This window comes from Salmo salar, chromosome ssa07 (genome assembly GCF_905237065.1).
Source record: "Salmo salar chromosome ssa07, Ssal_v3.1, whole genome shotgun sequence".
Classification (NCBI taxonomy): Eukaryota; Metazoa; Chordata; class Actinopteri; order Salmoniformes; family Salmonidae; genus Salmo; species Salmo salar.
The window spans coordinates 23,335,616-23,349,285 of NC_059448.1; the positions used below are offsets into that span (position 1 = coordinate 23,335,616).

Sequence of the window (13,670 nt, forward strand, 5' to 3'; positions counted from 1 at the left end):
TACAACCATTTTGCTGCTGCAGTATGTGCACTGTGGCACTACTGCATAAAGGCATTCTGTGTAGAGCAGGCCGGGAGTTTGAAGGCATCATGAAGGCATCATTGGTGACCAATGACCTGGATCACACTAGCTGGTTCATAGACTTGGCTCGGATCGTCTACCGCCGCTCCCTCCGCTCAGCAACCGCTCAGCAACCCCAACCGCCACTGTTGTCATTGGCAGGGAAGGAACGCAGAAAATATTACTGTGTTTTATGTAACTAATGACCCCAAGTTATTCCTGTACCACCAGCTGTGTGTGTGTGTGTGTGTGTGTTGCTACTGCTGTGTCCACCACCACCACTCTCACTACGTTTTCACTGGTCTCATGGTTGAGAGGCTTTTCTCCTTCCAATGGCGTAAAATAACCGAAAAGAAACTGTGTGTTTATTTCAGCAAAATGTTTTATCTCTTTCTGAATGCTGGGGTAGAACCAGCTCTGTCTGATGGGGTTTCTGTCGTGTTTGAGTTTTTGGCTAATCATTTCTAATCAGAGTCCATTTGAGTCATGGTAGCAGCAGTGTGTGTTTGTGTGCACGTATGTATAGATCTAATGTGTGTGTGTGGGGGTGCACGTGTGGACATTTGCCTGTGCGTGCATGTGTGTGTGTATGTCCGCCTTCCCACCCCCCCTTGCCTCCCTGCTGCAGGGGCCTCACTAACCATTATGTTCATTTCTTGCTTTTCTTTGTGCTGCTGGAGAGAGAACACAACACAACAATGTCTGGTTTAATATAATTTCCCAAGCCCACAGACCCTGAGGCCATGGCCTTGTGACTGTGAAACACGGTTTCAGCTAATGCCGAGAGAGAAAACCATAAAAACGAAATAAGTATGATCATTTTGGAACTACCGGTCATTGATGAATATACACACGCTCATGGTTAACTAGTCAATGCATCCCAATGGACACTGGTCAACTAATGCACTAGTGAATAGGATTCAGGCATACATTTTCTTAGTATTAAAGGGATGATCCACCCCGAAACCACTAATTCCAGATTAACAGTGTTAAATCGTGTTAAATAACACTAATATGTGAAGAATTTGTTTTTTTGTGAACCAATGTTTCATTTTGTTTTTATAAGAAGGTTGGTAGAAACATTTGAAAAATCAACAATGCAATGCTCTCTCTCTCTGGGCTGGCTGGCTAGCTAGCTAGACAACAAAGCTACACACAATAATACCAAAGTAGCTAGCTAGCTGTAAAATCGCCTAAATAAAATGCACTATCAATTTAGGAGTCTTACTCACCGTCAACTTGCAGTTTGTCTCTGCCACTGAGCTATAAACGGTATCTCTGCCCAGAGTGAGAGCAGAGTAACGTTGCTTTCCTACAGAGATCATTTTGAGGATATTGGAATTTACATTACATTTACATTGTGTACATTGCCCATAAGTCGTCAATGGGCTGCGCGGTGCATTCTGGGTGATTCTGGAACAAGGAGAGCTCTATTTCAAGGAGTGAATGGGATTCAGTTGGGCGCTAGCTCAAAAACAGAACATTAGCATGAAGTTCGTGAACAAGAAGTGCAGCATTGCAAATATTTTCCAAGATATGAGATAATTAACTTGTTCTCTGTAATATCGTAAAGCTTTGGAATATCGTATAGCTTTTGGAACACTAACTTTGAGAAGGGATTGCGTGACGATTAGCTTAGCAACCTTCCTATTTTGCAACAAAGCCTCCTTCACTCATGCCACCAAACATACCCTCGTAAAACTGACTAGCCTACCGATCCTTGACTTTGGCGATGTCATTTACAAAATAGCCCCCAACACTCTACTCAGCAAACTGGATGTAGTCTATCACAGTGCCATCTGTTTTATCACCAAAGCCTCATATACTACCCACCACTGCAACCTGTATGCTCTCGTTGGCTGGCCCCCACTGTATGCTCTCGTTGGCTGGCCCCCAATCTGTCGCCAAAGCCACTGGCTCCAGGTCATCTATAAGTCTTTGCTAGGTAAAGCCCCACCTTATCTCAGCTCACTGGTCACCATAGCAACACACACCCGTAGCACGTGCTCCAGCAGGTATATTTCACTGGTCATCCCCAAAGCCAACACTTCCTTTGGCCGCCTCTCCTTCCAGTTCTCTGCTTCCAATGACTGGAACGAATTGCAAAAATTTCTGAAGCTGAAGTCTTATATCTCCCTCTCTAACTTTAAGCATCAGCTGTCAGAGCAGCTTACCTATCACTGTATCTGTCCACAGCCAATCTGTAAATAGCCCACCCAACTACCTCATCCCCATATTATTACCTACCCTCTTGCTCTTTTGCACCCGAGTATCTCATCATCTGCACATCTATCACTCCAGTATTAATGCTAAATTGTAATTATTTTCACCTCTAAGGCCTATTTATTGCCTACCTCCCTACTCTTCTACATTTGCACACACTGTACATGGATTTTTCTATATTTCTTTTCTATTGTGTTATTGACTGTACGTTTGTTTTTGTGTAACTCTGGGTTGTTGTTTTTGTCGCACTGCTTTGCTTTATCTTGGCCAGGTCGCAGTTGTAAATGAGAACTTGTTCTCAACTGGCCTTCCTGGTTAAATAAAGGTGAAACAAAAAATAATATAAAAATTGTAAAAATGCCCGACGCAGCATGACAACGTGAATGTGATGGGTCAACAGTCAGTTGGGTGGGGCATTTCTCCATTCATTGCCCAATGGGGTTTGTATCTCATCCTTTCTGTAATATCAAAATATATTTTATATTTCAGAGTCTTGCCTTGATGATAGCTTTGCACACTCTTGGCATTCTCTCAACCAGCTTCATGAGGTAGTCACCTGAAATGCATTTCAATTAACAGGTGTGCCTTGTTAAAAGTTAATTTGTGGAATTTCTTTCCTTAATGCGTTTCAGCCAATCAGTTGTGTTGTGACAAGGAAGGGGTGGTATACAGAAGATAGCCCTATTTGGTAAAAGACCAAGTCCATTATATGGCAAGAACAGCTCAAATAAGCAAAGAGAATCAACAGTCCATCATTACTTTAAAACATGAAGGTCAGTCAATCCAGAAAATGTCAAAAACATTGAAAGTTTCTTCAAGTGCAGTCGCAAAAACCATCAAGCGCTATGATGAAACTGGCTCTCATGAAGGCCTGAAAAGCTCCTTGCCATTGGACTCTGGAGCAGTGGAAACACTTTATCTGCAGTGATGAATCACGCTTCACCATCTGGCAGTCCGACACACAAATCTGGATTTGGCGGATGCCAGGAGAACGCTACCCTAACGCTACCCTAATGCATAGTGCCAACTGTAAAGTTTGGTGGAGGAGGAATAAGGGTCTAGGGCTGTTTTTCATGGTTCAGGCTAGGCCCATTTCCTGTTTCAGCATGACAATGGTTTGTTGAGATCGGTGTGGAAGAACTTGATCCCATCAAACACCTTTTGGATGAATTGGAACGCAGAATGTGATACAGCCCTAATCCCCCAACGTCAGTGCCTGACCTCACTAATGCTATTGTGGCTGAATGGAAGCAAGTCCCCGCAGCAATGTTCCAACTGTCAGGGATTTCTTCGTCGGAGGACGATATGGCGAAATCATCATCGGAAAATGAGGACCAATATGCAGCAGAGTTGAGATGGTTCATTTTGAACTTTTAATAAATTCCAAAACGAACATACAAAATAACAAACACACGATACACTGACAGTCCTGTTAGGTTTACACACACTAAACACGGAACAATCTCCCACAAATACACAGACAAACACACCCAACTAATATAGGACTTCCAATCAAAGGCAACACCACACAGCTGCCTTCAATTGGCAGAACAAAACACACTGTCCCAATACTTTGAGCTCACTGTATCTCTGCTAGAGCTGACCTTATCTGCTATTGTCCCTTCTCAGTGTACAGGGCTTGAGAGGGATGCCTAAGGTAAAGCCAAACATGTTTAATGTTAAAATCTGCTACTCTTTTGGAACGCAGTATTGTCAAGATAACTACTTTTTACCGTGTGTAAAATTGCTTGTTTCATTTGAAAGCTTTTTATAAAAATACAAAAAATGCATGAAATGAAATGTATGCATTCACTACTGTAAGTCGCTCTGGATAAGAGCGTCTGCTAAATGAGAAATGTAAATGTAAATGTAATTGGAAGTCCACCCCAATTAACTCAACATAGAAACAGATCAACCAGACTACACATAGAAATACATCAACATAGACCATAACTCAAAACCCGGAAATAATAAATCAAACGCCCTCCTAACTAACACACCACCCTGAACCACATAAAACAAATACCCTCTGCCACGTCCTGACCAAACTAAAATGACAATTAACCCTTATACTGGCCAGGACGTGACACCAACATCTAGTGGAAAGCCTTCCCAGAAGAGTGGAGGCTATTATAGCAGCAAAGGGGGGACCAACTCCATATTAATGCTCATGATTTTGGAATTAGATTTTTGACGAGCAGGTGTCCACATATTTTTCATTTTGTAGTGTATTTAGAGTTAGCGATCTGGTGTTTTGAGTTTCCATCTCCTCAGGTGGTGAATTAGCACCAATTGAATTAGACCTACAGTTGAAGTCGGAAGTTTACATACACTTATGTTGGAGTCAGTAAAACCAATTTTTCAACCACTCCACAAATGTCTTGTTAACAAACTATATTTTTGGCAAGTCGGTTAGGACATCTACTTTGTGCAAGACAAATAATTTTTTCCAACAATTATTTACAGACAGATTATTTCATTTATAATTCACTGTATCACAATTCCAGTGGGTCAGAAGTTTACATACACTAAGTTGACTGTGCCTTTAAACAGCAATTCCAGAAAATGATGTCATGGCTTTAGAAGCTTCTGATAGGCTAATTGACATCATTTGAGTCAATTGAGGTGTACCTGTGGATGTATTTCAAGGCCTATCTTCAAACTCTGTGCCTCTTTGCGTGACATCATGGGAAAATCAAAAGAGATCATCCAAGACCTCAGAAAAAAATTGTAGACCTCCACAAGTCTGGTTCCTCCTTGGGAGCAATTTCCAAACGCCTGAAGGTACCACGTTCATCTGTAGAAACAATAGTACGCAAGTATAAACACTATGGGACCACGCATCCGTCATACCGCTCAGGAAGAAGACTTGTTCTGTCTCTTAGAGATGAATGTACTTTGGTGTGAAAAGTGCAACTCAATCCCAGAACAACAGCAAAGGACCTTGTGAAGATGCTGGAGGAAACAGGTACCAAAGTGTCTATATCCACAGTAAAATGAGTCCTATATCGACATAACTTGAAAGGCCGCTCAGCAAGGAAGATGCCACTGCTTCAAAACCGCCATAAAAAAGCCAGACTACGGTTTGCAACTGCACATGGGGACAAAGATTGTACTTTTTGGAGAAATGTCCTCTGGTCTGATGAAACAAAAATAGAACTGTTTGGCGATAATTACCATCGTTATGTTTGGAGGAAAAAGGGGGAGGCTTGCAAGCCGAAGAACACCATCCCAACAGTGAAGCACAGGGGTGGCAGCATCATGTTGTGGGGGTGCATTGCTGCAGGAGGGACTGGTGCACTTCACAAAATAGATGGTATCAGGAGGAAAATGATGTGGATATATTGAAACAACATCACAAGACATCAGTCAGGAAGTTAAAGCTTGGTCGCAAATGGGTCTTCCAAATAGACAATGACCCCAAGCATACTTCCAAAGTTGTGGCAAAATGGCTTAAGGACAACAAAGTCAAGGTATTGGAGTGGCCATCACAAAGCCCTGACCTCATTCCTATAGAACATTTGTGGGCAGAACTGAAAACGCTCGTGCGAGCAAGGAGGCCTACAAACATGACTCAGTTACACCTGCTCTGTCACGAGGAATGGGCCAAAATTCACCCAATTTATTGTGGGAAGCTTGTGGAAAGCGACCCGACACGTTTGACCCAAGTTAAACAATTTAAAGGCAATGCTACCAAATACTAATTGAGTTTATGTAAACTTCTGACCCACTGGGAATTTGATGAAAGAAATAAAAGCTTAAATATATCATTCTCTGTACTATTATTCTGACATTTCACATTCTTAAAATAAAGTGGTGATCCTAACTGACCTAAAACAGGGAATTTTTCTCAGATTAAATGTCAGGAATTGTGAAAATCTGAGTTTAAATGTGTTTGGCTAAGGTGTATGTAAACTTCCAACTTCAACTGTATATATAATATTAGTGCACATAAAGATGAAGGAAAATTCTGGAGCCCTGTTTTGACAGTAAAATAAAAGAAATAGCCTAATTGTCAACCCAAAATTCATGACAATCACTGGATTAAGTTGTATATAAATATATTTTAATCATGCATTCCTGCTTGGATGATGTAGCAGCGTATTTATTAAATATCTTCTTGGTAGTCTATTGTACTTCTAAGGCCCTATGCATTTTGTAAAAAAAAGTATCCCTGATTCCGTTTTCACCATTTAGTTTTTCCCAATTTTTTGTTTGTTTTTTCTCTCACAAAATCGTACTTTTTTAATAGAAAAACAATCAAATTGGATGTTGTATGTCCACAACAATGCTTAAACCACATCAGGAGACCGCTTTTGAGGCCTGTGAAAAATCGAAGAAATTAAGATTTATGGGTGTTGTTACCCTTTTAATTCAACTGGATTGATGCAAAGAATCATGTTTTCCTTCTGCCAGGTAGGCATAGGCTATTTTGGAGTTCACATCTAATTAAGAAGGATTTTGGGTACCTTTCCATCTACCAGAAGGCTTTCTCCTAATCCCCACCTATATGTACATATCTACCTTAAATACACCATTATCCCTGCACATTGTAAATTTGGTATTGATACTGACCCTGTATGTAGCTTCCTATCTTATTTCATGTAAGGTCTTGGCCCCATGTTTCATGAGCTGAAATAAAAAATACCTGAAGTTTTCCATATGCACAAAAAGCTTATTTCTCTAAAAGGTTGTGCACAAATTTGTTTATATCTGTGTTAGGGAACATTTCTCCTTTGCCAAGATAATCCATCCACCTGAGAGGTGTGGCATATCAAGAAGCTGATTAAACAGAATGATCATTACATACTGTAGGTGCACCTTGCGCTTGGGACAATAAAAGGCCACTCTAAAATGGGCAATTTTGTCACACGTGTCACACGTGCAATTAGTATGCTGACTGCAGGAATGTCCGCCAGAGCTGTTGCCAGATAATGTAATATTCATTTCTCTACCATAAGTTGCCTCCAATGTCGTTTTAGAGTATGTGACAGTACGTCGACCGGAGTATTTTTTTTCTGTAATAAAGACCTTTTGTATGGAAAAACTAATTCTGATTGGCTGTGCCTGGCTCCCCAGTGAGTGGGCCTGGCTGCAAAGTGGTTGGGCCTATGCCCTCCAAGGCCCAATCATGGCTGCACCCCTGCCCAGTCATGTGAAATCCATAGATGAGGGCCTAATGAATTTATTTAAATTGACTGATTTCCTTATCTGAACTGTAACTCAGTCAAATCTTTGAAATTGTTGCATGTTGCGTTTATATTTATGTTCAGTATTTATATAATACTAAGTTCAATACATTTTGGAATATTCTTGAATTCCGTTTTAATGTCTTGATTCCTTGATTCTGTCTGCATTCTCCACAACACAGATTTTATAGCGCACTACACTTATTAATAAAGCATTGTGAATGACGTGATAATGACTATATAAGATGATGACTCAAATGTATTCTGTTGTGTGACGCTGCAAAAAAGTTAGTGGTACCAGTGCCTGGTGGAGCCCCTCTTTCAAAGTCATGATATCTTTTCTTCTTGTCACGGTAGCCAAAATAATGGGCAACTGGTCATTATTATACCAGAGGTCACGTTAATATCTTGCTGAGTTTTGTAAACACAGATCTAAAATGCTTCTTATTGTAATTTCTGCTCGGCATCAGACAAATTTTGTGCTTCAGTAGCACTTCTCCACTTGGATGAGAATTCACCAAAAGGCATTCTTATCAGCAGACAGCACTCTGACTGATGGGTAGCTACTTTTCTCTGGTACTTTTCTCAGTGTAGCCTACTTTTCTCCAGTAAGATGCAAGTATATCTTCAAGCAAAACATTTCTATGATAAACATTAGAAATATAATAGCCATGCATTGTTTTGGCAAAAAAGATCTTGTTTTTTTTCATTTTAAGCTCATTTACTAGTGTGGCTGCCAGCCAAATAGTGCTGCACTTCTGTTGTCATCTGATGAAAATGAAGCTATTTTCTGGCGAATGTGTTGCACTAATGTGTTTTCTGGGAAGGAAAACTATAGTTGCACGCCCCTGATCACTCTATTGAAGCAAAACATCACTGTTGACCCTACGCATAATGGCCTTGAAATTGCTTAATTAACTCAGGAAGTTCACCTGTGTGGAAGCCCTTGCTTTCAATATACTTTTTATCCCTCATTTACTCAAGTGTTTCCTTTATTTGGGCAGTGTGTTGTCTTCATCGTTCTTCTTCTTCCTCCTCTCTCTTTCGCTCTCCATTTTTGTCTCTCAGTGAAGAAGAAAAGATCATTATTAACTCATAAGCTGGTTAATGCTCTAGCACTCTCCACCTTCAGGCCAAATGATCATTTCTGTCATTTACATATCAATTTAATTTCCTGTGTTTTTCTCTCTCTCCCCCTCTTTCATTAAAAGCGGCATTTGCTTGGCGGTGTAATCAGCCTGTAGAACACATTTTCCTGGTGCCGTGAGCACTCGAACACACACACACACACACACACATACACATACACACACACGCAGAGCAGGGCGGCTCAGCTCCCCAGCCCGCTGTTCCTCTGTCAGGATTAAACCACTGATCAGAGAAATGAAAGGGAAGCTGTCATTCCACATACGCCACTATATACATCATCCCCAATAATTACTCTCCTCCCTTTGACTCTTTCCACTCTCTCTCTTTCTCTTTCTCTCTCGCTCTCTCTCTCTCGCTCGCTCTCTCTCTGTCACTCTCTCTTTCTGTGTCTCTGTGTCTGTTTCTCTCTTCCTCTCTCTTTTTCTCTCTCTCTCTTTCTCCTGTCCCTTCTCCCTCCTCTCTCTCACACACTTTTTCTCTCCTGTTTCTTCTCTCCCTACCCCACTCTCTGTCCCTTCCCCTATATCCTACCTGTGCTTATGTGAGTGTGACAGACAGGATAGCGATGGCTGACTGACACCAAGCACACCACATTAAATAGGGGGTTTATGAAACGTTGAAATGTGAGCCTGGTGGAATTATACACTACCCCTTTAAAGCATAGGCCTTTTCTCTCTCTCTCTGCGTGGTATAATAATACAAACCACACCTGCATCAAGAGTCTGAGCCGGCCAGGCTGCACAGAACAGATGTAGATCTGCATACATCTGGTGCGATCCAACCCTGGAGGGGGATACCAGGGCCTTCAACCTGGCTTTTTAGCGTTATGAATATGAAAAATCATACATACTCCAAGGAGAACAAAATGTTACACTTGGACTGGAGACTTGGAGTTGAAAGAGAGAGAGGGAAGGGTAAGGGGGGGGTATCTGTAGATTATTTTGTGGGTTTTTCTTGGCCAAATGACTTGACCAGGAATTGTTTTAGTCTACAACTAGGAGCCCAGAGTTTATCCTGGTGAGGCCATATCATGGTAACTAGGAGCCCAGAGTTTCTCCTGGTGAGGCCATATCATGGTAACTAGGAGCCTGAGTTTCTTCTGGTGAGGCCATATCATGGTAACTAGGGGCCTGAGTTTCTCCTGGTGAGGCCATATCATGGTTACTAGGGGCCTGAGTTTCTCCTGGTGAGGCCATATCATGGTAACTAGGAGCCTGAGTTTCTTCTGGTGAGGCCATATCATGGTTACTAGGGGCCTGAGTTTCTCCTGGTGAGGCCATATCATGGTAACTAGGGGCCTGAGTTTCTCCTGGTGAGGCCATATCATGGTAACTAGGAGCCTGAGTTTCTTCTGGTGAGGCCATATCATGGTTACTAGGGGCCTGAGTTTCTCCTGGTGAGGCCATATCATGGTAACTAGGGGCCTGAGTTTCTCCTGGTGAGGCCATATCATGGTAACTAGGGGCCTGAGTTTCTCATGGTAACTAGGGGCCTGAGTTTCTCCTGTTGAGTCTACATCATGGTAACTAGGGGCCTGAGTTTCTCCTGGTGAGGCCACATCATGGTAACTAGGGGCCTGAGTTTCTTCTGTTGAGTCTACATCATGGTAACTAGGGGCCTGAGTTTCTCCTGGTGAGGCCACATCATGGTAACTAGGGGCCTGAGTTTCTCCTGTTGAGTCTACGTCATGGTAACTAGGTCCCTGAGTTTCTCCTGGTGAGGCCACATCATGGTAACTAGGGGCCTGAGTTTCTCCTGTTGAGTCTACATCATGGTAACTAGGGGCCTGAGTTTCTCCTGTTGAGTCTACGTCATGGTAACTAGGTCCCTGAGTTTCTCCTGTTGAGTCTACATCATGGTAACTAGGGGCCTGAGTTTCTCCTGGTGAGGCCACATCATGGTAACTAGGGGCCTGAGTTTCTCCTGTTGAGTCTACGTCATGGTAACTAGGTCCCTGAGTTTCTCCTGTTGAGTCTACATCATGGTAACTAGGGGCCTGAGTTTCTCCTGGTGAGGCCACATCATGGTAACTAGGGGCCTGAGTTTCTCCTGGTCAGGTCTAGTAATCAGGATAACTCAAGGCTCTATACATAACTCAAGGCCTAAGTCATTTCTACTCATGTATTACACAAGCCTTACTGGTAATGTGGTGTCTTGCATCTTGCCTCTGTTGTTGATGTTGTTGATCATTTCTGTGTTGTTGTTGTTCCAGATGAGTAATGAGATTATCCGGCTGTGCTGCAGAGATATCTCCCTGGACAGGATCTTCCAAGGCTATGTGGTGTCCAGCAAGCAGACCCTCAACGACTGCATTCAGTGCTGCCTGGCCTGGAAGGAGCTTTACCTGCACGCCTCACAGCTGCACCACAAGTAAGGACAGACACACACACACACACACACACACACACACACACACACACACACACACACACACACACACACACACACACACACACACACACACACACAAACCCAAACGTGTTTTACACAGCAAATGCACACACACACACACACATTCACATTTACATTTGAGGCATCTAGCAGACGCTGTTATCCAGAGCGACTTACAGTTAGTGCATTCATATTAAAATAGCTAGGTGGGACAACCACATATCTCAGTCATAGTAAGTAAATATTTCCTCAACGTAGCTATCAGCAAAGCCAGAATCAGTAAGAAGGAAAATAGTCAAGTGTTATTTCACGAAAGGCTTATTTTTATAATTTTCTGACACACACACACACACACACACACACACACACACACACACACACACACACACACACACACACACACACACACACACACACACACACACACACACTGTACAATTAATCAACATCACTCACTAGTAATTGCATGTGTAATGACACTTAATCCAAGTTCCTACACCTTCCTGCTGAATGTAAAGCTTATAGACGTCCCTTCTCTTCCTGAGGAAAACGACTGTGTCTCCTTTCTAAGTGATAGCAACAACGCACTGCAGCTAGCTACTGTAGCTCCTCTGCGTATTGACAGCAGATGACAGCAACCTCACTTCAAAGTGATGGTGAACGCACTAGGGAATGACAGCACCTCACTGCAAATAGCGTAGTAGCGCGTCTGTCTCCGAGCTTATAAAGGAGCTTTTGCGTTAAGTTACATCAGCTTATCCTATAGTGGAGCTCTCTTGTGGAGTTTCAATGAGCAACTTGACAAGGTGTATGACAACGTCTTGCTAAGAAAATAAGTCTTAAAACTGAGCAGGAGAGTTCGTCAACAGTTTCTTCACCTGTTGGTTTCAGTAAAGTTGGGCTGGGGATTTGGAGATGGACTGAGAGCGAGAGAGGAGGGAGATTGAGAGAGAGAGAGTAATAGTGGGGGAGAGAGAGAGAGATCCAGAAAGACAGGGAGCGTGAGGGAGAACGAAAGCTGGAACTTGTTGTTTCCTCTCAGTTGTCAGTCAGTGAGCTCAGCCTCAGCTCAGCGTTGTCAGGCGTGGTAGTGGGGAGGCTAGCTTCACTTCATTATGGCCGCCAGGGTGTGTGATGTGTGATTGCTCTGAGAGCCTCGGGGCCCCAGCTTTATTCAATGGTAGCGCAGAGGCCAAATCGTTCCACACGCACACACACACACAGACACACACACACACACGGCTCCAATACTCCTCAGGGCCCCTGCCGTCCGCACGGGCGATCAACCCCATCCACCCAATTAAAGAGAGTGCTTAGTTCCCGATCAATGGAGGGGGAGAGGGGTGGGATAGGAGGGGAGGTGAAAGCCCCATAGCATAGCTGATGACTACAGCATTTACTCTCTCTATGATAGTCCTCTGTACCCTAGTGACTAGGCACTAGTCTATAGTATAGGGTGGGACTGGTGCAGCCAAACATGGCTCTAAAGCACCTCATGAACAGAACCATTTAGAGACATACAGTACAGTGCATTCGGAAAGGATTCAGACCCCTTCACTTTTTCCACATTTGTTTTTTCCCCTCATCATAAGTATCCAGAGCTATTTTCAGGTCTCTCCAGAGATGTTCGATCGAGTTCAAGTCCAGGCTCTGGCTGTGCCACTCAAGGACATTGAGAGACTTGTCCCGAAGCCACTCCTGCATTGTCTTGGCTTTGTGCTAGGGTCGTTGTCCTGTTGGAAGGTGAACCTTCGCCCCAGTCTGAGGTCCTGAGGGCTCTGGAGCAGGTTTTCATGAAGGATCCCTCTGTACTTTGCTCCGTTCATCTTTCCCTCGATCCTGACTAGTCTCCCAGTCCCTGCCTCTGAAAAACATGCCCACAGCATGATGCTGCCACCACCATGCTTCACCGTAGGGGTGGTGCCTTTTTGGCAAACTCCAAGCGGGTTGTCATGTGCCTTTTACTACGGAATGGCTTCCGTCTGGCCACTCTACCATAAAGGCCTGATTGGTGGAGTGCTGCAGAGATGATTGTCATGTTTGATTCTCTCAGTGATCCCTTCTCTGCCCTCTATCCAGTAGTATCATACACAGGGTTTGTTTAGGGATTCATATGAGAGTCAATAGCCCTGCCATATCTACAGTACCAGTCAAAGGTTTGGACACACCTACTCATTCCAGGGTTTTTCTTTATTTTTACTATTATCTACATTATAGAATAATAGTGAAGACATCAAAACTATGAAATAACACATATGCAATCATGTAGTAACCAAAAACAGTGTTCGACAACTCAAAATATGTTATTTCATAGTGTTGATGTCTTCACTATTATTCTATAATGTAGAAAATAGTAAAAATAAAGAAAAACTCTTGAATGAGTAGGTGTGTCCAAGCTTTTGACTGGTACTGTACATTGAGGCTAGCCATATCACCTAATACTGTATCTTAGCATAAGACAGAGCTGCTGCGATGTGGTTATGTGGTATCTTCCGGGAGACAAGTTAAGTATAAGAGTGGGGTGTTGGAACCGTTTACAGCCAAGAATGTTTCAGACCCAAGTGGTGTCCTTTCACTATTCCGTTATCTTTGAACTGGGATGCCTCTGTCCGTCTGCGAGATAGCCACTTTTAAAAAATGAAGCACATTCCATCAGCT

General features: G+C 42.9%; 1 protein-coding gene across 1 annotated transcript in view; it reads left to right on the forward strand.

Moving 5' to 3' along the window:
• The window catches only part of dnah2 (dynein, axonemal, heavy chain 2), a 208,258-nt gene that overhangs the window by 11,140 nt on the left and 183,448 nt on the right, over nt 1-13,670 (forward strand). The window contains 1 exon segment of the mRNA XM_014206991.2: nt 10,834-10,991. Coding sequence (XP_014062466.2) covers nt 10,834-10,991 — 158 coding nt within the window.